The sequence below is a fragment of the Atractosteus spatula genome, chromosome 28 (genome assembly GCF_055471065.1).
Source record: "Atractosteus spatula isolate fAtrSpa1 chromosome 28, fAtrSpa1.hap1, whole genome shotgun sequence".
NCBI lineage: Eukaryota > Metazoa > Chordata > Actinopteri > Semionotiformes > Lepisosteidae > Atractosteus > Atractosteus spatula.
In genome coordinates this window covers 2,775,233-2,802,411 of record NC_142733.1, presented here as the reverse complement: position 1 = coordinate 2,802,411, position 27,179 = coordinate 2,775,233, and the positions used below count along the sequence as shown (strand labels likewise).

Sequence of the window (27,179 nt, the reverse complement as noted above, 5' to 3'; positions counted from 1 at the left end):
TCCTGCTCACTGAGAGACTCTATAACATCAGTGCAGCCATCTTCCTGCTCACTGAGAGACTCTATATCATCAGTGCGGCCATCTTCCTGCTGAGAGACTCTATAACATCAGTGCGGCCATCTTCCTGCTGAGAGACTCTATAACATCAGCGCAGCCATCTTCCTGCTCAGAGACTCTATAACATCAGCGCGGCCATCTTCCTGCTGAGAGACTCTATAACATCAGCGCGGCCATCTTCCTGCTCAGAGACTCTATAACATCAGCGCGGCCATCTTCCTGCTGAGAGACTCTATATCATCAGCGCGGCCATCTTCCTGCTGAGAGATTCCATATCATCAGTGCGGCCATCTTCCTGCTCACCAAGAGACTCTATAACATCAGTTTAGCCATCTTCCTGCTGAGAGACTCTATAACATCAGTGCAGCCATCTTCCTGCGCACTGAGAGACTCTATATCATCAGTGCAGCCATCCAGGAACCCAATATTAAGCACCAACACTGCAATCCCTGCTGTAGCCTGGATATATGGATCAAGCAGGGCCTGACGTGCGTTTGCACACAAACACCGAGCTGATTTCAAAGGTGTGTGTGTGTGTACATAGTACCAGCTTTCCGCCTGCACACATTCCAATAGATTTACAGCCATTATACAAAACATTGAAATCACTCTGACGTGATAAAGTCACAGAATGCAGTTTCATTTACAGTGTAGTGCAGCTTAATACAAACTGGCTTTCCCTTGGGAACAATTTAATTGGCTCTCGCATTCTCTCTGCACCGCAGTGAGGTTACCGGCAGGACAACTGCATTCTGAACGCCAGACAGGTTCCTTGTTCTCCAGGCTGACAGGAGGAGGGATCCATTAGAACACCTCTGATAACTGTTCACATCTGAGAAAGACCAGCAGGAGCCTCCCTGTGGGATTCCTCACCAGAATGCACGAGCTTTAGAGCCTCAGAGCAAAAGGCATCTGTTAGTCTGTTCTGTGCAGTGATCTGGGAAAGTATTAATATTAACACTAGTACCCATGTGCAGCACTGGAAGAAGGAAACAAGCACGATGTACTGTGACTGCAGGCCACCTTCTCTCGGGAATCTGCTGTATCGAATCACTTCTGTAACTCCAATTAATTGCACAAACCTGTACGTCAACAGACACAGGGCTGGAATCTACAATCGCAGACCGTCAAGATCAATCAGGCAGGAGCGTCAGCGAGCGTGTGGAGCCAGTGCGAGACTGTGAACAGACTTGGGTCTCCTGGGGGGGAAGGGGGGTCTTCTGCACAGCCAGTCTGTAGCGCGGGGTGTGAAGTGATTCCTGTCACAGTTGCTAATGAGGCAGAGCGCCTGTGGTCACCAGCACCCTCCTTAACTCCCTGAAGATCCCTCCAGCTCCTCTGAAGATCCCCCTCTCTCTCCCCCAGCCCCTCTGAAGATCCCCTTTCTCTCCCTCCAGCTCCTCTGAAGAACCCCCTCTCTCTCCCTCCAGCCCCTCTGAAGAACCCCCTCTCTCCCTCCAGCTCCTCTGAAGAACCCCCTCTCTCTCCCTCCAGCTCCTCTGAAGATCTCCCTCTCTCTCCCTCCAGCTCCTCTGAAGATCTCCCTCTCTCTCCCTCCAGCTCCTCTGAAGATCTCCCTCTCTCCCTCCAGCCCCTCTGAAGATCCCCCTCTCTTCTTCTCTCACTCTGAAGCCCCTCAAAAACAACACTGTACTTCACAGCCAGGAGAGCAAGAAAAATTCCAGATAGAAAAACAACCGATATTAATCATGCCTGGGAAATACATCTATTATAACAAACGGACCAGTTAGGTGTCCCTCTAAACATTATTAAAATACATGTTAAGCGCAGGAAAGTAGTTTTAGGAACTTATTCAAGTGCAATTCAGAAACTAAAGATGAAAGATAAACTAAAGCTCTTGTAAAGAATTAGAAAGAATAAGTTGATTTTTTGAGGGAGTAAGACTTGTGTTTCTGACACACAGCTTTAACACAAAGAAGGCAATTCTAGAAAAAAACTGTAAACAATCTGTAGAGATTTATTACAAACCCATAAAACAGAAAAAATACAAAATTATACTAATAAAACATTGGAGCAGGAAAGGTGTAGCACAAAATAGCACCACCTGCTGGGCCAGTCTGATATCGCACTGTCCTCAGCTCGACTCCCGCCAAGCCTGCTGTCAGAACAGGGCTGAGCAAGGGCCGGGCGATGGCCTTTTTAGCGAAACTTTCTTTTTCTGTTTTGAGGGATGGGAACAGAGGCTTCCGAAAAATTCAGACAGACTTGTTAAAGTTTCAGGTTTACTGTGGTCTGCGCGATGTCTTTGCAGATTTCCATTAAAGATAAACTAACCCCCCCTTCCCCAGTTCAGGGGTACGTTATAACAGCCCCATCCTGGTCACAGCAGCGGCAGCACAGACACGTATCTCAGAGTGCCGCACTGCGCCCCTGTGTTAAGGAAGTGTTATGATGAGGAGCAGTGCGTCTGTGTGAGACCTGCAGGCGAGGATCAGCTGTGTCCAGAGGCTCACGGCCCACAGAGGGGATGCCACAGAACCGGCTGGTGGCCCTACTGTTGTATTACAAGGGGCCGCGTAGCTGGACTGCAACCCCTCCAGTACTCTCTGGCCAAAACCGGGGTAGCTGGGGTCACAACCTCTTTACCCGCTCAGCAGCAGGTCTGGAGAGACGAGGCATCGCGACAGACAGCACCCCCACGCCACCCCGCGAGCCCCACTGCTCCAGCGGCAGAGATCAGGCATCAGAGGGAGGACAGGTGCAGCTCTCTCTCACTCACACCACAGCCAGCTCGCAGCTGCCCAGGCCAGCCATGGGGGGCGCTGCCAGGCAGCTCGGTCAGTTCTACAACCCAGCAGGAACCCACCAATCACGGTCACAGCTGGCTAACAAGATGACCAGACTGGAACCATGAGGCTCTGGAGAATTGGGCCCAACTAACACTGTGGGCCAGACAGCGGCCCCTGCACTGGTCCAGTACCACATGTTGCCGTATACACCAGTCTACACTTTGCTGTACCATGGTGCACTGGACTCGCCTGTGCAGTTCCATGAGTGTCCTGAGGAGGGCGCTCTAGGCCAGCAGTGGCTTGGCTCTCTTGCAAAGGGGAGGGCAGCCTGTGCTGTCAGGGTGGCAGGGGGAAGGGGGACTGTTGTGCACCCCGTTGAGGGAGGTGTCCTTCCCCGGCGTCTCCTGCTCGGCGCCCTTATGTGGCATCACCTCGTCTTCTGTCGCTGGATGCTTCTCTGCCGTTTTCAGCTGGAGCGAATCATCAGGCTCCTCCTTCTTGCTCCTAGTGGCCTCCTCTGTCTTCACCTCCGCGCCCGTGCTCTCCCGCCTCTCTCTCTTCAGACCGGCCTCCTGCTTCAGCACGAGGGGGGAGGTAACGGGGGGTTTGAAGTCATCAGCATGGGACTTCGTTTCCCCGGCAACATCGGTGGACTGCTCGCACACCACAGGCCCCTCCCACTCGGGAATCTCCAGCCCCATGTGCTTCATCAGCTGGGTCATGACCTCGTCCACGTAACCATGGATAAGCAGGTCAGCGTGCTTGTCCTGGGGCAGGGGCAGAAGGACAGAGGGTGAAAGGTCAAGACCACGTTCAAACAGACCAGACAGAATCAGTGTCAAAGTCATACTGTCAGCTAAGTAACAGATTCTCAGTCAGTCAGGGTTTCAGGAGGCCAGCATGGTGGGCAGTATCTCCCAGGAAGCCAGTCAATGTCCAGCCAGCATGCAGGACAGTGTTCGGTCAGCTAGCCAGCCAGCAGGATGTCCAGCGCGCTGGACAGTGTATGGTCAGCTAGCCAGCCAGCAGGATGTCCAGCGCACTGGACAGTGTATGGTCAGCTAGCCAGCCAGCAGGATGTCCAGCGCGTTGGACAGTGTTCGGTCAGCTAGCAAGCCAACTGACTGGCCAGTGTGCTGGACAGTGTCCGGTCAGCCTGTGACTCACGTGCTTGGTGGGCTGCAGGTTGACGATGACCAGCTTGCCCCCCTTGCGCTTGGTGATGAGAGGCAAGTTCCCGCTGGGCCTGATCTGCAGGGAGGTGCCCAAGGTCACAGCCAGGTCAGCCCGCCTGCACACAGCAACACACAGCACAACGGTCAACGTTGGTCACACCCATAGGTGGGGAGACATTCAGTGCATCTGTCTCGTTTGTTAGATGGTAACTGATTAATCCGAGGGTCTCATCAGCGTTTCCCTGAAAAAAAACAGGGTATCGGCTTCGGCATCATGGCAGAACATCTTGTTCCACACTCCCACAACCCTTTGTGTAAGAAGTGCCTCCTGTTGCCGCTAGCAGAGTCGGGAGACTGACAGAGTCAGTTCAGCTCTCCCTGCACCGCAGCTCACAGCTCCATCGGACCTGAGCGCCATCAGCACGCTGCACCCCGGGAAACCGATTCCCGAGCGGAGCAGACGGGCGAGGCGCAGCACCGGAGGAAACCTGCGCCGCAGCAGTGCAGAGCTCATCGCAGGGGGCAGAGAATTCATCGCCCTTTAGTGCTCGTGCTCCTTATCTGCCCAAGCGCCCGAGCCGCCTGAGCAGCTACTGAAACGCAAGGAGGCACAAGAAGATACATCTCCGCGATATGCCGGTACCGCGGTCTCCCGCGGACACCCCTCTCCTTCGGCGCGAGCTCACGCCAGAGCCGCAGCCGTGCAGCTGCATCGAACGATCCAGTTAAGGGGCAGCAACACCGGGCCTCGTTCCGAAGAAGCACCCCGCCTGCTGGGAACTAACAAATACCAGCCGGAGGGGATTCGACAGCCATGCAGTGAGAAAACAAGGTGGAGGATGAGGAAACTCCAGTGTTTGTGGTCGTGAGTGGGGAGGAACAGGGGTGCAGGCTGCACCCACAGAACTGCAGTACCCCCTCTACTGCTACTGCTGCCCTGGGCCCTGAGCTACTAATCCACCCCAATTAACCCTTTAATTTCAGATCTCCTTGTACGCTGCGGGTTGCATGGTTGTGTACTGTCAATAACAAAACCTGCAATGGCTCAGGAGCTCCACAGCTAGACGCATTTATGATGGTCTCTTGCTGAAAACCTCATCACAAACGTGTGAAACCCATCCTTCGCTGACGTGACCAGCTGTGGGACATGGTGAGGCAGGCGTCGGTCCTGAGGACAATTCACAGAGCAGAGAAAGATAGAGGACAGCTCTGCATGGTTCAGCTGGGGCAGACGGGGCGGGACAGACACTCCAGCAGGACAGACAGCAGCTCAGCGACCCCCTGATCACACCCCGGCTCCTCGATGGAGAGGACAGACTGGACCCGGGTGCAGGACCGGTCCACTGTGTCCAGAGAGGGACAGTAGTTTAGTGACCCAGCTGAGGGGGATGGTGGGGATGCTGACAGTGGGACACCATGGCAACAGCACCCTGCAGCCCAGTGCTGACCATTGGCTGGTGGACTGACAGATGTGCCCTCTTCTACTGGTATTCCCACACTTAACACCCTGCTGCTCCTCTCTCCCTCTGCCTCACCTGCAGGCCTCGTCGGCACGGTTGAGGTCTTTGTCCGGCAGGGCGTCCTCCCAGTCCAGGATGGTGCCAATCAGCTTCCCCCTGCGGGCGAACAGACACGCAGGTTTCAGATCCCATAAGACTACATTGCCAGTGCGTCCAGGTGTCCAGACAGCATGGTCAGCACACGGCCAGCGGACACCCGGTCCCCATGTGACACAGTGCGTCAGCAGTGTGACTATATAGCGCAGCTAGCACATGACTAGTGGACAGCATGTCCAACGTACAGCAAGAGTTACCTGCAGGTGCGCAGCCCCCTGGAGCGAGACACCTCACAGTGGCGGCCTGTGGGCTTCAGACCCATCGTCCCGATGACAGTGTTCCGCACGTACTGCCTGCAAGCCACAACACACAGTGTCAGCACAGGCCTGCCCACACCCTCTGGCTCCCTCTGCCTGTGGCCCCGCTCACACCCTCCGGCCCCCCTGCTGCCTGTGGCCACGCCCCCGCCCTCCGGCCCCCCTGCTGCCTGTGGCCACACCCTCCACCCAACCCCCGCTGCCAGTGGCCCCGCCCCCGCCCTCCGGCCCCCCTTCTGCCTGTGGCCACACCCTCCACCCAACCCCTGCTGCCTGTGGCCACGCCCCCACCTTCCCCCACTGCCAGTGGCCCCGCCCCCGCCCTCCGGCCCCCCGCTGCCAGTGGCAGAGAGGGGAAAACAGGGGGCACGGGGGGGCAGAGAGAGAGATAACAGGGCAGAGAGTGGGCACCACAGGGAGAGGACTGGGGGCACGAGGGGGTGACAGCGGGTGGACCCGGGGAGCTGAGAAGACATACTTGCCACACTTCATACACTCCTCCACGAACATGTTGCCATGGAGCTCGGACAGCAGGTCCCTGCGGAGAGAGACAGCGGTCAGACTCGGAGGGAGCACGGGGCCGGCCGGTGAGGGCGGGGCGCGCTAGCCAGCTCTGCTACCTGGGGAAGCCGGAGCGCATGTGCAGGCCGTCCACGTTCTGGCTGACGAGGTACTTGAGGTAGCCGGCTCTCTGCAGGGCCAGCAGCGCCATGTGTGTCCGGCTGGGCCGCGCCTCCTCAAAGGTGGTGTTGAACTTGGGCGACTCGCCTCGCTCCTCCATCGTCCACACACCGTTTGGGCCCCTGAGAGACAGTGAGACTGATTAGGCCACAATGTTGACATAGTTAAAGGGGAGTGGCGCGTTCGACTGTGACACAGACGTACCAGGGGGGTGGGGACGTGTTAGGCTGCGACACAGGCCTAGTGGGGGGGTTGGGGGACGTGTTAGGCTGTGACACAGACGTACCAGGGGGGTGGGGACGCGTTAGGCTGTGACACAGACGTACCAGGGGGGTGGGGATGCGTTAGGCTGCAACACAGGCCTAGTGGGGGGGTTGGGGGATGCGTTAGGCTGTGACACAGACGTACCAGAGGGGTGGGGACGCATTAGGCTGCGACACAGTACGTTGTGTGGTACAGGGGGCTATTCTTCCTAACAGAGCAGGAAACAGGAGACACTACGAGACTGAGCACAGGCCACTCAGGACCAGTGGAACAAAGCCGTGTTGGGCAACAGATGGGCACTTCTGGAATTCAGTGCCGGATGTGACTGGAGCAGACAGGGAAAGAGAAGCTCTGCAGCGTGAAGCCACAGAACACCTGCCCTGAATCCCACCAATCAATAATCAATTAAGCAACCAATTACTCTCCCAGCAGCTCTTCCTGCCTGTGACACGCACAGCCGCGAGCTCCTGCCCGAGAGGACAGCGCGCTGTCACGATCGCTCGACTGCGTGTGCCTGCCAGCCTCACCCCCATCGACCTGGGCGCAGGGCCTCGCGCTCCGCTGAGCTCACTGCGATCGATGGACAGAAGCTCGTCGGGGGGGCCGATTAGGCAGTGACCGCAGGAGGCCCCCCCTGCGTGTGCGCCAGGCACACGGCCGCACACGCGACCGGCACACACGCCAACGCCCGCTGGGCGCGGCTGCCGACACCACCGCGCTCCAACACCCAGGCGACGCCAGTGCCCGCTGCCTGCGCCCCGCTTAACACTGGCCCCGGGTGCAAGTCAGACTGTTCTCAAGGGAAATGGTCCCCGGCGGGCTCTCTGGACTCCCTGTCACACCCACCTCTTCGCACCCTGCTGTCCCAAAAGCAGGCGCTTCTCAAACTTAATAAAAAAAAAATACATTCTTGGAAAATACCCTTTCTATACAACAAGACACACCTCAAGAATTTTAGACATGAAAATGTTAAGTACATCTTTTTCTATAGGCTTTTTATACAAGAATGACTCCATGTGTTTATTGCCATCTGCGTGTCTAACTCAGACCCAGACTGACCTGCATCTGTCTCCATGGCAACCCTAGAGCCAGCCAGAACAGCAGGGGCGCCATCATGGGGAACTGCTTCCCCCTGGTGGTTATAAAGCAGCACAGCAGCTAAGGGACCCACTGACAGCTACCCTTCCTCTTAATTGAACTAATAATAATAATAATAATAATAATAATAATAATAATAATAATACAGAGATTAACTGTGCAAAGATTAAGGGGTACAAAGAGAGATGGGAGACTAGGGTACAACACAACAAAACGATAAACACCTTGGAAATTTCTCCAAGACACCCGAGACGATTCCCCCACAGCTCCAGAAGCCGAGATCCCAACTCTCTGGGCTCATTAAAAATCCCAGGGCGTTTACCAGTCATGGCCTCCTAATAATCCCCATCTCTGAACTGGCTTCATCACTCTGCTCTCCTCCCCACTGAGAGCTGGTGTGTGGGGAGCAGACTGGCACATCATCCAGGTGGGGCTGCACACTGGTGGTGGAGGGGATCCCCATGACCTGTACCAGTACCTGGAGGGGAGACTCCTGGGAAAGCTAAGGCTACTGCTGGAAGAGGTGTTAGTGGGGCCAGCAGGGGGCGCTCACCCTGCGGTCCATGTGGGTCCTAATGCCCCAGTATAGTGACGGGGACACTACACTGTAAACAGGCACCGTCCTTCGGATGAGACGTAAAACCGAGGTCCTGACTCTCTGTGGTCAATAAAAATCCCAGGGCGTTTCTGGAAAAGAGTAGGGGTGTTACCCCGGTGTCCTGGCCAAATTTCCCCCTGGCCTTTATCAATCATGGCCTCCTAATAATCCTCATCTCTGAACTGGCTCCATCACTCTGCTCTCCTCCCCACTGAGAGCTGGTGTGTGTGGGGGAGCAGTCTGGCGCATCATCCAGGTGGTGGTGGAGGGGATCCCCATTACCTGTAAAGAGCTCTGAGTGGAGTGTCCAGAAAAGCGCTATATAAGTGTGAGAATAATTATTATTATTATTGTGTTAACTGGCTCTTCACAGCATCTGCAGACACATCAGCTCATCCTGGTTGCTTCCCGGAGAAAAGCTGCTTTCCTGCTGGCTACACGCTTTGGCAGTCAAAGAACCCGTCAGCACCGCAGAGCCGGGTCAGTACAGAACACCTCCCTGGACCCGTCAGCACCGCAGAGCCGGGTCAGTACAGAACACCTCCCTGGACCTGCCGGGCCGGTACAGAACACCTCCCTGTACCCGTCAGCACCGCAGAGACGGGCCGGTACAGAACACCTCCCTGGACCTGCCGGGCCGGTACAGAACACCTCCCTGGACCCGTCAGCACCGCAGAGATGGGCCGGTACAGAACACCTTCCTGGACCCGTCAGCACCGCAGAGACGGGCCGGTACAGAACATCTCCCTGGACCCGTCAGCACAGCAGAGCCGGGTCAGTACAGAACACCTCCCTGGACCTGCCGGGCCAGTACAGAACACCTCCCTGTACCCGTCAGCACCGCAAAGCCGGGTCAGTACAGAACACCTCCCTGGACCTGCCGGGCCGGTACAGAACACCTCCCTGGACCCGTCGGCACCGCAGAGCCGGGCCGGTGCAGAACACCTCCCTGGACCCGTCGGCACCGCAGAGCCGGGCCGGTACAGAACACCTCCCTGGACCCGTCGGCACCGCAGAGCCGGGCCGGTGCAGAACATCTCCCTGGACCCGTCGGCACCGCAGAGCCGGGCCGGTACAGAACACCTCCCTGGACCCGTCGGCACCGCAGAGCCGGGCCGGTACAGAACACCTCCCTGGACCCGCTGGGCCGGTACAGAACCTCAGCATGGCGTCCGGCAGGTGGGTGCGTACCTGAAGTCCGGGATGCCGCAGGAGGTGCTGATCCCGGCACCAGAGTGGACCACCATGTATCGGGACTCGCGGACCAGCCGGGCCAGCTCCAGAACCTTCTCCTGCAGCTCCTCCTGGCTGTCGAACACCTGCACGCGAGGAGAGGGGGAGAGGGGGAGACTCAGCCCGATCACAGCTCAGACTCAGCTGGGACACAGCGGGACCTGCGCCCTCAGAGCCCAACCCGAACCGGAACCGCGCCTCGAGGGTTAAGAGCTTTTTCCCCCAGAACCTGGGACGTGTTTCAGGTTAGTGCTGTTAATACTAGCGCTACAGCTGCTGTATAACACATCTCAGTTTTAACTCCAGATAATGGTGAAGTATCCCAGGGATGTCCAGCCCTGCTCTAACAGAACATCTCTCCAGCCGCCGGGCTGCACAGAACCGCCGCCTGTCAGTCAGTGCAGGAGCTCAGGCGGCAGCTGTCCAGTAACACGCCGGACACCGGCGCTTTGTTGCTTCCGCCTGCGCTGTGCTCACAGGTAAACCAGTCCCTCCAGTATTCCGCTGCAGGAAAATCCGAGGCTGCGGCCTAGCTTTCGGGCTCTTACCTCCGGGAGACCGCAGATGCCTTTGTCCGGATAGGGAGAGAGTCCCGCCGCGTAGTTAACAGACATGGCCCTGCGCCCTGTAGCTATGGGACTGCAGCTCTAAACAGTCACGTATCTTTTTGTTTTTGTTCTTAAAATCATAAACTTAATGCTCCGGTTGTGACTATTGTTAACAGTTCGCGCTACCACATCAACACAACACCCGCCCCCCTCGTCCCTACGTCATCGGGGCGTCGCCGACGTAAGCACGCATCAGGGGGCGTGTCCAGCAGGGGGAGGAGCCAAGGGGCAGGAGACGCTCCCCTGTTCCCGACAGCAGCCTGTTTAACTTTCCCCTTGACTGAGGTTTCGGAAAAGCGATCAAAATATTTTATTCTGTATTTTGTTTAAATTGATTTTATACATGCACCTACTCTATAAGAAGTTACTACTTATAATTTTACTACTTTAACTACTCTTAGTTCTATTAATTATAATAATACACTGTTTGAGTACACCTGTAAACCTGTATTGCTAATCAATAGTAGCGAATAGACCAGAGGATCTCAACCAGCTGTTGACAACGGAAGACAGGGCGGCTTGATCCACACTTTGTACCAAGTACGACCTCCTGGTGGCAGTTCCCACGCGGTTCTGCTCACCGGGATGTGTTTTTGTGTCTTTTTAAGATCTTTTGCCAACATGTTGTCTTTCCTGACACGAAGAGAGACGCTCTCTGTGTTCATGAGGGGTCTCGAAGTCACACCCGGCACTGGACCCGCCCCCCTCAGGCTCCGCCCCCCCGCTTGCAGCTGATTGGTCGAATCAGGAGCGAGACAGGCGAGCCCAGCGAGCTCGAGCCCGGCTCGCGTCTCCCCTCTCCTCAGCCGTCAGCGAGAGGTGGCGCGCGACGCAGGTGCGTACAGTGCGACTCTTGAATTTAGTTTAAATTTACTAACATTACTACAACTGTATATCGCGTCTTGTGTTGTCTAGTGCCTAGGAATGTGAGTACGCCGCACATGCTGCTCCCCAGCACGCTTAACTTTGTAAAGTCTTTTTGTAGAAATTAATTCCTAAGGCACGTATTACACCAGACACGTTCTTATACCACATCTAACAATGCTCGTTTCTTCTGTGAATTAAAAAAAACCAAAAGGCAGTTATTTTTGTAAAAAAGCCTTTGTATTTCCCAGAAAGTCTGAGCTGTTTTCACCCTTAAGTGTCAGAAAGTATATCTACAACGAGATTTAAAAAAAGTCTATTGGTCTACTGACTATACAGTAAAACCATACAGTATATATTTCTTTCTTTTTTCCTTTAGGATCTGAGAGTGGTTGAGCTACAGAGCCTACAGGATGAAGAGTCTGAAGGCCAAGTTTAAAAAGAATGAAGTAAGGGAGACACACACTCACAATGTCACACACACAGACATAGACACAACCGACACAGTCACACACAGACAGACATGCACATACACAATAACCAATAAAGACAGACAGTCACACACATACATACATAGACAATTACCAACCCAGTCACATAAATACACATATGTACACACACTGATATAACTGACACAGTGACACAGTCACACACGTACACGCACAGACATAGACAATAACCAACATAGTCGGACTCACACGTACACACACAAATAGACAATAACCAACACAGTCACACACTCACATAAACAATAACCTGGATAGACAGACACACACAGTCACACATGTACACGCACAGACACAGACACTAACCAACAAGATCAAACTCACACGTACATGCACAGACACAGACAATAACCTACAAGATCAGACTCAACCACACGCACAGACACAGACAATAACCTACAAGATCAGACTCACATGTACACACACAGACACAGACACTAACCAACAAGATCAGACTCACATGTACACGCACAGACACAGACAATAACCTACAAGATCAGACTCACACGTACACACACAGACACAGACACTAACCAACAAGATCAAACTCACATGTACACACACAGACACAGACAATAACGAGCAAGATCAGACTCAACCACACGCACAGACACAGACAATAACCTACAAGATCAGACTCACACGTACACACACAGGCACAGACAATAACGAGCAAGATCAGACTCAACCACACATACAGGCACAGACAATAACCAACACAGTCAGGCTCACACGTACACGCACAGACACAGACAATAACCTACAAGATCAAACTCACATGTACACACACAGACACAGACAATAACGAGCAAGATCAGACTCAACCACACGCACAGACATAGACAATAACCAACAAGATCAGACTCACACGTACATGCACGGACACAGACAATAACGAGCAAGATCAGACTCAACCACACACACAGGCACAGACAATAACCAACACAGTCAGGCTCACACGTACACGCACAGACACAGACAGTTACCGACACAGACACGCACGGCTGTTCTCCGGACCCCAGCTGTGCCATTATCTCAGCTCTGTCCTTGTACAGTAACTCTCTGGTGTTACTTTGCCTTCCAGCCATTTTCACACACAGGCTTGATGAGCAATCTGTTAGTCCACACTTAAGGAATGACATTAAGTGGGCAGACCAAGGTCATATTTTTTTTCAAAGTGGTATATTATGTATCCTGTTAAAAAAAAGTTTCCATCAGTTTATGTGTGTGGTGCCTCGTGCTCTAACCATTCGCCAGGTGTGCTGGGTGTTGTCAGTGCTCTCAGTATCAGTTACTGCACATGCTACACTGTGCTGGTCAGTGTGGGGCGACCGGGGGAGAAAGGGGTGTCTGTATCTCTGGCAGCTGTGAGCCAGGCTGGGTTCGACTTCAAAACAGCTCCCGTAACCAGACCTTGGTGCCGGTCCTGAATTATTCACACTGCTGAGGGCAGGTGTGTGTGTCTGTGTGTGCAGGACTGCCTGCGTTTCTGAGCCCGTGATCTGAGACAATATCCTCACGGAGGCAGAGACTCCTGAGCAACAGACATTTATAAACTCAATGTCTTCTTTTGCAAAATCTAAAAGTGACAGAATTATTTGGGTCTGTTTTCTGTCTGTGTTGAGGCTGACTCTTGGCATAGTGGAGAGTATTGAATAAAATAGAACAAGAGTCAAAGGAAGTGGTCCTGATGTATAGAAATACTGAAGTGTGTTCATGTGTACATAATAATAATTACAATAATAATTGAATTAATAGTTTCTTACACTTATATAGCGCTTTTCTGGACACTCCACTCAGAGCTCTTTACAGGTAATGGGGATCCCCTCCACCACCACCAGTGTGCAGCCCCACCTGGGTGATGCGCCAGTCCGCTCCCCACACACCAGCTCTCAGTGGGGAGGAGAGCAGAGTGATGAAGCCAGTTCAGAGATGGGGATTATTAGGAGGCTATGACTGGTAAAGGCCAGGGGGAAATTTGGCCGGATCGCCCAGGTAACACCCCTAATACTTTCGAGAAACACCCTGGGATTCTTAATGACCACAGAGAGTCAGGACCTCTGTTTTCTGTCTCATCCGAAGGACGGTGCCTTTTTACAGTCTAGTGTCCCCGTCACTATACTGGGGCATTAGGACCCACACAGACTGCAGGGTGAGCGCCCCCTACTGGCTCCACTCACACCTCTTCCAGCAGCAGCCTCAGCTTTCCCAGGAGACTCCCCTCCAGGTACTGACCAGGCTCACACCTGCTGGGCTCCAGTGGGCTGCCAGCTTGGAGCTGCAGGGTGATATGCCTGCTGACGTGTGTGTGTGTGTGTGTGTGTGTGTGTGTGTGTGTGTGTGTGTGTGTGTGTGTGTGTGTGTGTGTCACCCCGAGCTCCACTGCCACACAGCTCTGAGAAGAAAACAGAGTCACTCCGGCACGTTTCGCACAGGCACATAACCACTGTCTGCAGTCACTCCTTTGTGTTGCTCTTTTTTGCTGCTGGAATCTCATTCAGAACAGGGCTACTTCACCTGCCACCCTCCTGCTCGGCTCCATTGCAGATTTTCTTCAACCAGCTCCCCACTTGTTCAAGTGCCAAGCAGCAGGATCTGCACTATGACACAGGTGCCGGTTGGGTCGGAGTTCTGGAGAGGAGCAGAGTGGAAGGGCTGTAAGGGAGCCTGTCGAACCTAATTACAGCACGTGCTCATGAGAAACGGACTCCGAGCGTTTGGAAAGCATGCAGTCTAGTTGAAAGGAATGTAAAACAGGGGGAAAAATCCTGTTTTTTGCCTGATGCAAGCGATGGACTCATCCCAGTCACGGCACCAATCCTGCTGTGCCAACTCACCAGACGTCCCCGTCTGAGCAATGTGAGTGGGCAAAGCAGAAACCCAAAATGACAAAACCTGAACCGAACCCGTAAACGGCAGAAGTGGGGGAGCCCGGAGTTGGGGCGATTGCGTCTGTGCAGGAGGCAGGAGAGCGGCTGAGACAGACCTCGCCTGCAGGCACTCAGACTGCAGTGGCGGGGAAAACAGTGACATTAGAAAAGGGGTTTGAAAAGGGAGTTGGGGTGGGCCTTTCCTCACTTCCTGAACTTGTTTGGGTTGAGACGTGTGTCTCAGTGCGCCTCTGGCCTGGTTTTTAATCCCTGGGAGCCCAGCTGGATCTCCGAGTCCCTGGCTCTGATCGCCCGTTTGTTTGTCTCATTCGTCACTCAGTGACAGACCCAGGGGTGCCAGGGGTGTTTTTTATAGCAGGAGAGAGAGGTTCGGGGAAGGAGGGGGGGAGCCGAGAGACGAGGAGGGAGAAGGAGATGAAGGGAGATCCTCTGGATCACCAGCAGGAAGCCCACAGGTGACAGGAGGACACATGACCTTCTGGGCTCCTTCGGTTCTGTTTCTCTGGAGTCCCGTAGCTAAAGAAGTGCAGTCACCAGCAGAACAGGAGGAGGGACAGGCTAAGACAGGTGGAGAAAAGAATATCACAATGGTTAAAATAAATAATAAACATGTTTGAGGTGTGACTAGAATTGGGAAACTATAGAAATGAATGAAAGGGAAATAGTTGTACAAAATGAATATTTTGCAAACATGCAAACTCCACACAGATGACCTCCTGAAGCTGGAGTCTAGCCCTCCGACTCAGCTGTGAGGCTGTAGAGCCTCTTACTGGCCCCCTGCGCCGCTCGTGTATGGAGGTCTGTGCCATCGAGTGGCAGGACGGTTCTGAGCCTGAGGTGCAGAAGCCCAGGAGAGACCAGGGTGTGCCCCTGCAGGCAACTTCATCTCCTTTCAAAGAAATTGGGTGAAGAGACTTGTCTTTCTCCAGGTGAGACGAAGGGAAACCCATTAAGAAACAGACTATGACATTTGATTTATAATGCTTTTTATGATGGAACTTGTCTGCGTGAGTTTGGCAATGCCTTAAGGTGATTTTAATAATATCACCCCACCTCAATGAAGAAGCTGTCCAGGCTCATCTTTTGGGGTCAATCCATGTATCAGTCTCTTTCCTGTGAAGACCCACGCCAGACTCTTCCTATCGCTTTTTCTTTTTCACTTTCTCCCTTCCTCTGTAAGCTGTACTTTTTCTGCTGAGCTTTCAGCTCCTGATGCAAATTGTTCTGGAGAGCGTCTACCCTAGATAGGACGCAGGAGGAGGGGAGAGGAGGACAGTAACAAGCATAGCTGGGGGAGAGAGGGAGGGGCAAGTGGAGAGACAGTATTAGGTTAGGGTGAGAAAAGAAGGACACAGAAAAAAAGAGAAAGAGAAGTGCAGAGACAGAGCGTGCCAGGTACGCACTCACTGCAGGGCTGGTGTCTCTGTGCAGTCGGTGACTCGGAGATCTGTGCTCAGAGGAGGCAGCAGCACCATTGCTCTGACGGCCAGGAGGCTGGACAGCGCTGACCAGTGTGTGTCCTTCTCTGCGGTCTGCCTCCTTGTTGCAGTGGGGGACAGTGTGTCTCTTTCTGTGCCTTCCCGAGCTTGACTGTTGGTCTGTCCTCGCAGTCTCCATCAGTGAGGGTGTCTCTGCTTGGTAATGTATGTGATTGCAGCTACTCGTCCCTGAGCCCCCGCGATTGGCTGTCTGTGCTTGTGTGTCTCTGTGCCATTCGGAGCATGCAGTGTGGTTGAGTGCTGAGGTCTGTCTGGCCTGGGCGCGTATGTCATTGCATCACTGTGTCAGTCTGTGTGGGCCTCTGTGGGTCAGTTTCTCAGTGTGTCAGTGTGTCTGGGTTTCTGAGGGTCGTTCTGCGTGTCAGTGTGTCTAGGTCTCAGTGGGTCAGTTTCTCTGTGTGTCAGTGGGCTCTGTGGATCAGTCTGTGTGTCAGTGCGTCTGGGGCTCTCTGGGATAGTCGGATTTGTCAGTGGGCCCTCTGGGTCAGTCAGTGTGTCAGTGGGCTCTGTGGATCAGTCTGTGTGTCAGTGGGCTCTGTGGATCAGTCTGTGTGTCAGTGCGTCTGGGGCTCTCTGGGATAGTCTGTGTGTCAGTGGGCCCTCTGGGTCAGTCAGTGTGTCAGTGGGCTCTGTGGATCAGTCAGTGTGTCAGTGGGCTCTGTGGATCAGTCTGTGTGTCAGTGGGCTCTGTGGATCAGTCTGTGTGTCAGTGTGTCAGTAGACTCTGTGGATCAGGCTGTGTGTCAGTGTGTCAGTGGGATCTGTGGATCAGGCTGTGTGTCAGTGGGCTCTGTGGATCAGTCTGTGTGTCAGTGTGTCAGTGGGCTCTGTGGATCAGGCTATGTGTCAGTGTGTCTGGGGCTCTCTGGGTCAGTCTGTGTGTCAGTGGGTTCTGTGGATCAGTCTGTGTGTCAGTGTGGGGCTCTGCAGGTCAGTTTCTCTGTGTGTCAGGATTAGCCAGCCTGCCTGTGTGTCAGTCAGTATTTCAGGAGCCCAGTCAGCACGGTCACTCTCTGTGGGCTGGTGCCTCCAGCTCTCTCAGCTCTATGGATCCCCAGTTCCTGGTGAGCCTCATGAAGCGCTTCTGCCCGTGTCTCGGAGTGCTTGCGGTACGTACCTCCGCTCGGCGTGCCGCAGACAGGGACTGGGGACGGTGGGGGGGGGGGGGTAGCCAAGGGCCAGGAAGGCCAGGATAGTCAGAGGAGACACAGGAAAACATCTCTCAATCATCCATACAATGGATGCATGAATGGGCACTCTGGGATCAGGGAGCAGGCTGCTTGCAGACTGGTGAAACAGAGCATAGTGCAGGCAATCACAGCCCAGATGCAAAGTGCAGGACAAGGAAAGATTCATGATCAGGGAGAAACAAGCAGACAAAGCCAACGGTGAATCTGGGAGTCGTGATCAAGTTACAGTCCCAGTTCAAAGCCAGAGGTGGAAGTCCAAAACAAACAGTAAACCCAAGCCGAGTGGGTGATCAAGGAAACGATCGAGCACAACGCAGGGGTCAGAGTTCAAGCAAAGCCGCACAAGGGAACAAATGCAAAAACAACGATCAGGGGGCTCAGTGTCCAAACTCAACGGCAGAGCCCCGAGCTGTGTCGGGTCTGAGTATTTATTCAGAGCAGCACCTGGAACGGTTCTGGTTGTGAACCGACTCCAGGTGCTCCAAGTCTCCAGGTGACTGGTTTTCTGCGGCAGCCGGAGAAGGGACAGAGGTAGATCGTGACGTCACCAGCCACCACGCCACTGCTGTCTCGTCCCGCCGTCCAGCAGCTGGGACAAGCATGACGGTTACCACCTTCTGATGGATGTCTGACCCAGCTGCCTGCCACTGGTTTGCTCCCTGTCGCCCACAGAGTCAGGACTGGGGCAAGAGCGATGAGCGCCTGCTGCAGGCGGTGGAGCAGAACGACCCCGAGAGAGTCGCCGCCCTGCTGGTGAAGAAGGGGCTCTGCGCCTCCAAGCTGGACCCCGAAGGAAAATCGGCGTGAGTGACCGCTGCCCGCTCAGCACAGCCCACCACCCAGACATCCGGGGGTCTTGGGCTTGTGCTCTGACAGCGGGGGGGTGTCTCTCTCTCGTTCGCGGGGCTGCAGGTTTCACGTGAGTGCTGCACGCGGCCGTGTGGACTGCCTCGAGGTCATCCTGACACACGGAGTGGACGCCAACTGTGTCGACGGCACAGGTACAGCGTTCCCCCGACACAGCCGCCCGGCTGGGCAGAGACGCACGGGAGACAGGCCAGCGACAGTGAAGGACGGGAGCAGCGTCACAGGACCTGGCCAGTTTGACTAAGGGATCGTTTTTCTCTCCCTGCCCCTCCCTCTGCCTCGAATCGCCCTCGCCCAACCCTCCCCTCCGCTGTGCCTCTGGGAACCTGCCTCTTCTTTCTGTCTATGGTCCCCCCCTTCTCTGCCCCCCGCCCCTGCAGGCTTCAACGCACTGCACCTCGCTGCCAGGAATGGGCACCCCGAGTGTGTGAAGAGACTGCTGCAGGTGAGCCAGGGCGGGGGGCCGGCGGGCTCGGGGCTGAGGTCATGCTGCTGCGCTGGGGAGAGGGGGGCTGCAGTGTCTGAGCTCTGCCCAGATGTATTACTGCTGTAAATGGGGAGGGAGTAGAGCTGTGGACGGTGTCCTTGTACCAGCAGAGTCCTGAACAATGCCCTTTTGCCAGTAGGGTCTTGACTGGACAGAGTCCTTGTACCAGCAGAGTCCTGGACAGTGCCCTTGTGCCAGTAGGGTCTTGACTGGACAGTGCCCTTGGGCCAGCAGAGTCCTGGACAGTGCCCCTGTACCAGTAGAGACCTGATTGGGCAGTGCCCTTGTGCCAGTAGAGTCCTGACTGGGCAGTGCCCTTGTGTCATTCAAAGCAATGCTTGCTGCTAACCAGTCGACCCTGCCAGAGAGGATGTGCTAGTTTGCCTTAGTTCTACAGTAGTGCAATAAAAAAGGAGATTTAAACTTAGTGACTCTTTCAGTTTTGTCTGTTTTAAACCTGGAAACTGTTTTCTGCCTGAGCCTCACTGCCTGTGTCCCCCGGCTGCAGGAGCGCGTGCCGGTGGACTCCACAGACGCTCACGGCAGGACCGCGCTCCACCACGCCGGTGAGACCTGAAACCTGCACTGCCCTCCGTAACCCCCCCCAGTGTAACCCCGATTCCAGCCAAGCACCTGGAATCCCCCCCGTGTAGCACAGCACAGTGTGGTGCACCCTAATACCCCTCCCTTGGTTTCAGTTAGACACCAGCCCAAGAAACAGTTCAATAAACCCTTGCTCCAGTTTCCAGAGCCTATCCCAGCATGCAACGGGCACAGGGCGGGAAATTCAGTGAACCCTTTCCTTCAGGAGCGTGTGACTGACCCTTTCTCTCTCTCTCCTTCTTCACTCTTCTCTCTCTCTCTGGGCAGCGGTCAGCGGGTGTCTGGCATGCACGCAGACTCTGTGGGACTTCAAGGCTTCTCTGGACGCTCAGGATGGGGTGAGTGTACCCAGCTGCAGGGACAGGGGAGGGGTGCCGGTGGACATGCTGTATGCTGGCTGACCGGGGGCTGCGGCCTGCTTCTCCTTCAGGACGGTTCCACCCCCTTGATTCTGGCGGCCCAGATGAGCCGGGTCGAGCTGTGCGCCTTTCTGGTGGACCGGGGAGCTTCAGTAAACCTGCGAGACAGCCAGGGGAGGTACGGGCGGCTCCTGTTGATCTGCGGTTGTGCAGCCTTGTCCCAGCACGGAGGCGGTGTGGAGCAGCGTCTCACAGTATTGTGACGATGCTGTGTTGTGACACGATTGTGTAGTGCAGTGTTGTGTACTCTCGCGACGTGACCGTTGTGCCGTTGCGCAGGACGGCCCTGATGCTGGCCTGCGAGAGCGACAGTCTGGAGACGGCGCAGCTGTTGCTCCGGGCCGGAGCGGACCCCTGTCTGGCCGACGCCCTGGGCCGCACCGCCACTCACTACAGCGTCGCCACGGGCAACCAGCGCGTCCTGCGGCTGCTGCAGCGTTCCTCCGGAGACGCAGGGGGCGGCGGTGAGTCACACTGAGGCACCTCTCTCTGTGTGTGTGAGAGCAGGCGCGCAGTGCAGGGGGTTAATGTTTCTCGCTGTCTGTGTCTCTCCCCATGCACCCCGCAGCCACGGAGCCGGGCTCCGGCGAGGAGGTAAACCCGGTCGGTTCGGTTCGGTCCATTCCCATTCAGAAACCACAGTCCCGTGACAGTTACCATTGTACATGAGCGCAGTGCAGCGCAGCACAGTGAGATCATGGTAAAAGCAAGGTAGGGAGGCTGATGTGGGACCTGCAGAAGCAAAGTGAAGGGTGAGCATGCTGGAATCGTACTGCAGCACTGCTGAGCAAACCCTCAGGCTAGGTCCGATCGGCCCGCTGGGAAGCCTGGGATACGCTCCGCTGGCCGACACGCTTTCAGGACCGGCAGGCGGAGCAGTCACTCGCACGCGGCTCGCGAGACCCTCTCTGTGCTGCGTGCGAAAATGGTATCTCTGATCCGCAAGGGCTGTGCAGGTGTTCGTGCCCGCGTGCAGAACCCCGCAGTCCACAGTCAGCGCTCATCAGTAGCCGTCTACCCACCTCCTTGGAGGACAGGGAGAGAGAACTGAGCAAGGGAACAGTAGGGCTGGGAAACCCCGGCCTCCTGACTGACACCTCTGTGTTGCTGTTCCTCCTGTCGCTGATCCTCGTCCTGTCTGTCCGTCCCTCCGCCTGTGACCCCAGCAGCCCCCGGCCCCCCCACCCCTGCCTGCAGGGGGCCGGGGAACAGGGCCCCGCAAGAGGAAAGCCCCGCCGCCACCTGGTACCCCACCCTCGCCACAGGTACGAGACAGAGGGGGAGTTTGGGGGACATCTTTATAATGCCGAAATGTATAAAATAATCCATTATCTGTACTCGTTCTCACACATTAGGGCTGGTGCGCATATCCATTTTCATGTAGATTTCACATCCCGGGAGTTCATATGGGTTATGTATATACTGTAAATGAGTTTAACATGTTTTCATCTCAATTAATTAATTTAATACTTTAATCAAAGTATTGATTCATTGATGACTTAATTATAGCTAACCAGATTTAATGCAAGCTACTCACTTGGGTCGAAAGGATGTCAGTCGTTCTGTCCTGATCTCTCCTTATCTTGTGACTCAGGGCCCCAGCCCCTCCCCAGAGCCACCCAGCCCCCCAACACCTCCTGCCCTGTCTCCAGAAGCACAGCGCCACCCAGAGCCCAGCATGGTGAGTTACAGGCTCTGCAGCCTGGTTCCTGGCAGCTCAGCTGTGTCAGAAAGGTGAGAGTTTGAGTTTGAGTCTGTTAGTCTCATGGTCTCGGATTCGGATGTAGTGCTAATATCCCAGTACCGTGCTAATTTGTGTAAATGGGGGATATACTGTATAAAGTTCACATCCCTGCGCAGGTGGAGGATGAGGAGGTGTTCGAGGAGATCCGGAGACTGCGGCTGGAGAGAGGACGTCTCCTACAGAAGATCAAGAACCTGGAGCAGCAGCAGCACAGCGCCCACACAGCTCTGGAGGAGGTACTGCATCCAGACATGCACTGCCCACACACTGGCACTGTAACATGACATCACTTTATTGGCCACATACAATTTCTTGCATTAGGAATTCGTCTTTTCGCATACCCCAGCTTGCTCTCCCTGTTCAGATACTCACACACTGCCGACACACTGGCAATGCTCAGACACACAAACACACTGACACTGCTGAGATACACACACATTGCGACACACCGACGCTGCTCAGATACACACACGCATGCACGTGTCACACACACACACACACACACACACACACACACACATACACACACACACGGGGCCACTATGGGACAAGCAGGAACCCGTCTGTCTCCCGCTCTCAGCTGTGTGTCCTGCGGGAGAGCCTGGAGGAGGCCGAGAGGGAGAGGGAGCAGCTCCGCGCGGAGCTCACGGATCTGCGGGGGGTGCATGCGATAGGGGGGGCCCCCAGCGACTCCGAGGCCACAGACGACAGCGAAGAGCCACTGGACTTCCCAGGTGAGCCCAGAAGAAGCCCCCTCAATAAACAGGGAGAGAAAGAGACTGGGCCAGATTGTTCACAGGTCAGGCTCTGGCTCCAGTTTTCCTGGTTTGCTGACCAGAGGCTTTTGAGAAGGTCTGAGCTTATTACAGACAAAATGCACAGAGGAACACAGCCCAGTTGGATTACCTGATTCTGTTTGATTCCTATTCATGCTGTGTTAACACTTGTCTGGTAGTCACTATCAGCCTCCCTTCATTGATTACTGTTGGCACTCAATCACTTGATTCCAGTTTGGCTGAAAGATCCCACCTTTATTCTCCTACTATGCAAGCAGCCCAGGGAAGATAGTTTTCCCGTCATTCTTTCAGAATGTTAATCTGAGACTCCTTGGGGACACTCTCTAACGTTAGAGGCGTTTGTGGTTTTGGAAATGTGTTTGAGTTGATGCATCCGAAAATCCCTTAAGAGTGACCCTCCCTCTCACCTTGGTGTCTCTCTCTGTATCTCCAGGAGCAGAGCGGCTGCTGTCCAGGCAGTCCCGCAGCTTGGATCCGGGCCCTGTTTCAAGCCAGGGGAACCCCAATTCCATTTCAGCTACACAGATCCGTGGGGACCCCGACTCTCTTGCTGCCCTGCAGAGACAAGTGGAGGAGCTGACTGTGCAGAATGCAGACCTGTTGCTTAAAGTGCAGGTATGGTGTAACAGGCACGCTGACACACAGGCCTCACACTGCAAGACACAGAGCCCCTACTGGCAGGGCAACACCCTTAAGCCTTGAGAGAAGGACACAGCGAAACAGGGAAACTGGGCCGTGCCAGGCAGGGAGGAATGAGTCTACTGCAGGGGACTGGGGCAGCAATATTTACATTCAGCAAGCAGATCCCTTCTTTGTCTCTGAAGGCTGCAGCACTGGGGCGCCTACCAGTCATTCTGCCATGGTGCGCTGCCCGGGTATAAATAGAAAGCTGTCAGGAGAGGCGTTCACCGCAAAGTGGGTCAGGTGCCTAACGGAGAGGCGCAGCTCGGAGAAGCTTAAATAGGACAGGGAGTGAGGCAGCCCGCATTGTCGGGGACGGCGCGGAGCTCCGAGCGCCCAGATAAGAGAGGCATCCTGGGGCGCTGGGGCTGCCTCTCTCCGGACGTGCAGGGAGACTCAAGGGCAGCCCCTGGCTGCACAGTGGGGGGTTACAGATGAGCTGGTAACGTTCACCGCACTCCCATCTCGCATCGTACCGCTGTCCCTCTCCTCTCTCTTGCCATTTCACTGCAGGGTCAGTTCACCAAGCTCATTCTGCATGCCTGGAGCTCATGACCTCTCTCTCTGTCCTGTGTCCATCTCTCTCCACTGGGGATGCTGTCGGTCAGCGACCGACACACTGCTGTACGCCAGTCACCCATTGCTTTACCAGAAAGTCTCTGGACTACGTTAGACAGTTATCGCTTCCCTATGCCTGGCCAGCACCCAAAACCGCAACATGCTGTCTGACCCCAGATGTTGGAGACGTACGAGAAGGACGACACGGAGATGGAGAGCTCCGCAGGCGAGGACTTCATCCCTGCCATCCTGTACGACTCCCTGAAGAAGGAGTTCGATGAGCTGCAGGACCGCTACTCCCAGGCCCAGGCTGAGGCCGAGGCCTGCGGGGAGGCCGGCGAGGCAGGCGAGGCAGAAAGGCAAGGCTACGAGGCTCGGATCCAACAGCTTGAAGCAGATCTGGAGGAGAGCAAGAGGAGGCAGAGGGAGCAGGGCGAGACGGAGGGCGAGGCTGCCGGGGAGCTGAGGGAGGGACTGCAGAGGCTGGAGGCGAGGCATGCAGAGACTCTGTTGGAGCTGCAGGAGCTGAGGGAGCAGGTGAGGCTGGGGGTGTACTCTGTGGAGGTGGCGAACGAGGCTGCCCCCTCCCCACAGAGTCAGGACTCTGAGGCTCGGAGCCAGGAGGGACAGGTGGAGGAAGTGAGGCAGCTCGGAGACAAGGTGAAGGACCTGGAGGCAGCCCTAGCAGAAAGAGAGGCAGAGAAGGAGGAAGGGGAGGTGGAGGCAGTAAGGCAGCTTCAGGAGAGGGTGAGGCAGCTGGAGGCAGACCTGGCAGAGAGGCAGAGCAGTGGGGAGGCGGTGAGAGACCAAGAGGGGGACGCAGCGGGGAGGCGAGGCGAGGAGGAGAGCCTGCGGGGGGCGCCGGAGGGCTCCGTGTCCCTGGAGGAGTTTGAGGAGATGCGGCTGAGCCTGGCCATTCAGCTGGAGGAGATCACGCGGGAGAGGTCGGAGGCGGCACTGAGGCTGAACGAGGCGCTGCTGGAGCTGGAGAGGCTGCGCCCCCCCGCTGCCGGAGAGGAGGAGGAGGAGGAAGACCAGTCCGAGGGGTCAGAGCCCTCTTCTGCCCCAGGTAAGGGCTTCTCTGCCTGCCTCCCTCTCTCTCACACGAGCATCAGTCTGATTCTTGTGTTTCTGAGGTTAGTGGCGTGGCGGCTGCTACAATAATGTACTAGTAACGAAAACTCCTGTAGTGGTCCTTAAACCTTCTTGCTTTATGTTCTTAAGTGTCCTTATAAATAGGAGGCTGGTAGAGAAAAATCCTCTCCAGTTTTTCTGTTTTTTTTTTATTGTCACTCTGCCTCTTGCCTCTGAGAATCTTATTAGAATGATTGATTCTGGATCAGCTAATGATTAGAGAAGCTTCAGCCAGATGCAGCTAAGCCTGTGATGATGTCATTTTAGACCAATCAGAGCGCACGACCCACGAGTCAGGGGGAGGAGCCCTGGAGGCCCTGAGGGCGGAGCTTGAGGAGGCGCGGCGGGAGGCGGCAGCGGCCCACGATCAGCTGCGTGCGGAGCAGGAGGAGCGGGCCCAGCTGACCGCCAGGCTACAGGGGTCAGTGCCCCTGTCTGAGCACCAGGTGGCGCTGTCTGCCCTCAAGGACCAGCTGGCCCAGGCTCATCATGAGCTCCAGGAGGACAAGGCCCGGCAGGGGCAGGCTCAGCAGGAGAGCTCCAGGCTGCAGGCCGAGCTCCAGGCCCTCAGGAAGGACTCTGTGTCCCGGGAGGAGCATGAGAAAGTGAAGGTGAGGGAGGGCAGGGAGGCACACGCTGGTCACTGGACAACGTAGGACACAGATTCCAAAGCATCTCACTCTCTGCCCTTCTTCCTTGTGTTAGGAGTCTCTGCAGCGCTCCCTGCAGGAGAGCGAAAAGACGGCCCAGTCGGCGCTCCTCTCCCTGTCCGCGCGCGAGGCGGAGCTGGGCGCGCTCCGGGCGGCGGGGGAGGGCAGCGTGTCGCGGGAGGAGCACGAGGCCCAGCGGCGCACCCTGCAGGTGGAGGTCAACACGCTCACGGCCAAGCTGAACGACCTGACGCGCAAACACGAGAAGACCTGCACCGAGGTCAGAGGCTGGAGGGGCGCGCCCCTGCTCCCGGCGCACAGCGGTCTGATCCGCTGCAGGTTTTACCCAGCTCCGGGCTGCCCTAAATTTCAATCGTGCTGCCTCTTTAATTATGAAAGTAGCATATCCACACATGTGGTATTGAATATAGATGCATTCCTGCTTCATCGTTTAGTGCCAGAGCCCTGCGGCTGGCCAAACCTGGAAAGCATCAGGCTGCTGTGCGACGAGAGTGTGATTCCTTTCCTATAACGCCTCTGCGCCAGCCTGATGCTGGGCCTGATCTGTCCACGCCTGTGCCCAGGTGTTCCAGGTGCAGAGGGAGGCCCTGTTCAACAAGAGCGAGCGGCAGGCGGCGGAGGCCCAGCTAGGCGCGGCGCAGCAGCAGCTGTCTGACCTGCAGGCGCAGTCGGGGAAGCTGCAGGAGCTGCGCACCAGCATCGAGGACGCCCAGGGCCTGGTCAAGGAGAAGGACCGCAAGGTAGCGCGGCGGACGAGGGCAGTCAGTCGATCGGCGGAAGAGTCCGTGAAAATGAGCCTTTATAAGCCGGTGACTCTGTGGTCAGATTACAGAGCTGTCCAAGGAGGTGTTCCGACTGAAGGAGGCGCTAGGGAGCCTGACCCCGCCGCTGGCCTCCGCTCCTCCTGTGGCCCCCAGCACCCAGGGCCAGCAGGGGGCCTTGCAGAGCCGTGTAGCCGCGCTGCAGAAACAGCTCCAGGTGAGTGAGGAGCCCAGACAGACGCCCAGCCGAGGGGTGACAGTGTGTCTTATTGAGCCTCCCATTGTCTGGTCTTTTGCGTCTCCCTCTGGCAGCCCGTCTTCTGCTGGACTCTGCAGACCACAGTGCAGAGTCTCCCTCTGCCTCTGCCTGTGAGTGTGTCTGGCTCAGCCTGGCCTGTGTCTGTGTGTCCGCAGGACTGGGACCGGAAGCACCGGGCGGTGGTGTCGGTGTATCGCGCTCACCTGCTGTCTGCAGTCCAGGTGGGTCCTGCTGCCTGGCAGTCTGTGGGCATTGCAGCTTGCGAGTGTGCGTCCCAGCGCGTGTGAGCGCGTGGCCCCCTGCGAGGGCGTGACGATGTGTGTACCGTGACCCCCAGGGCCGGATGGATGAGGAGGTGCAGGCCGTGCTGCTGCAGATCCTGAGGATGACCCAGCTCCAGGAGCAGAGCCGCTAGCCTGAGCACGCAGCGGCACCCGCCTGGTCCCCGAGCAGCCTGGCGGCCAGGCAGGGAAAGTCGAGACTTTCCATGAACAGGAACCCTCCGCTCCACCACAGGAAACTGGAAAGGACTCCACCTGGGGCTGGTTCCCTCCTGGCACAGAATTCCAGGAAACCACAAAGATCCTGTGAATCTGGGAACAGAGAGGGTGGGAAGGAGCATTGCGTGCATGAGCGCCGAGCTATTCCCACCCGCTCAGGCTCTCAGACCCGACCCTGCTGCGCCATCCTCTGCTCTGAGGCCCAGCGCAGAAACTCTTCATGCGTTAACGCAATAAATCTGTCTGTAAAACGTATTTTGATTTGCAGTTGAGTTTCTTCAGTGTGGATCACAATAAATGGCCCAGAACCCTATTCTCACTCGTGTGCTGGTCAGCTGCTGTGCTGCTGGTTTTAACTTCCTGGACAGGGGGGTGGGTGGGAGGTTGTGCGTGTGATGGGGGGGTTACATA

The 27,179-nt window shown here is 55.8% G+C and overlaps 2 protein-coding genes across 2 annotated transcripts; one reads left to right on the top strand and one right to left on the bottom strand.

The window, feature by feature from the left end:
* Positions 1-2,016: 2,016 nt before the first annotated feature.
* On the bottom strand, positions 2,017-10,504 carry sirt6 (sirtuin 6). Its single transcript, XM_088907503.1, has 8 exons — positions 10,278-10,504; positions 9,688-9,815; positions 6,476-6,658; positions 6,334-6,393; positions 5,796-5,891; positions 5,518-5,598; positions 3,975-4,098; positions 2,017-3,574 (listed from the first exon to the last, which is right to left on the bottom strand). The coding sequence occupies exons 1-8, from the start codon at positions 10,341-10,343 to the stop codon at positions 3,092-3,094; spliced, it is 1,221 nt and encodes a 406-aa protein (XP_088763629.1). The 5' UTR covers positions 10,344-10,504; the 3' UTR covers positions 2,017-3,091.
* A 6,639-nt stretch (positions 10,505-17,143) lies between these two features.
* Positions 17,144-27,022, top strand: ankrd24 (ankyrin repeat domain 24). Its single transcript, XM_088907312.1, has 22 exons — positions 17,144-17,206; positions 17,960-18,090; positions 18,200-18,288; positions 18,535-18,599; positions 19,150-19,207; positions 19,512-19,582; positions 19,675-19,781; positions 19,943-20,127; positions 20,232-20,304; positions 20,525-20,655; positions 20,830-20,928; positions 21,258-21,344; positions 21,507-21,643; positions 21,988-22,141; positions 22,638-22,819; positions 23,621-24,512; positions 24,845-25,188; positions 25,283-25,507; positions 25,812-25,988; positions 26,074-26,226; positions 26,424-26,489; positions 26,606-27,022. Exons 1-22 carry the CDS (start codon positions 17,144-17,146, stop codon positions 26,681-26,683), a joined length of 3,567 nt encoding a protein of 1,188 aa, XP_088763438.1. The 3' UTR covers positions 26,684-27,022.
* Positions 27,023-27,179: the final 157 nt, after the last annotated feature.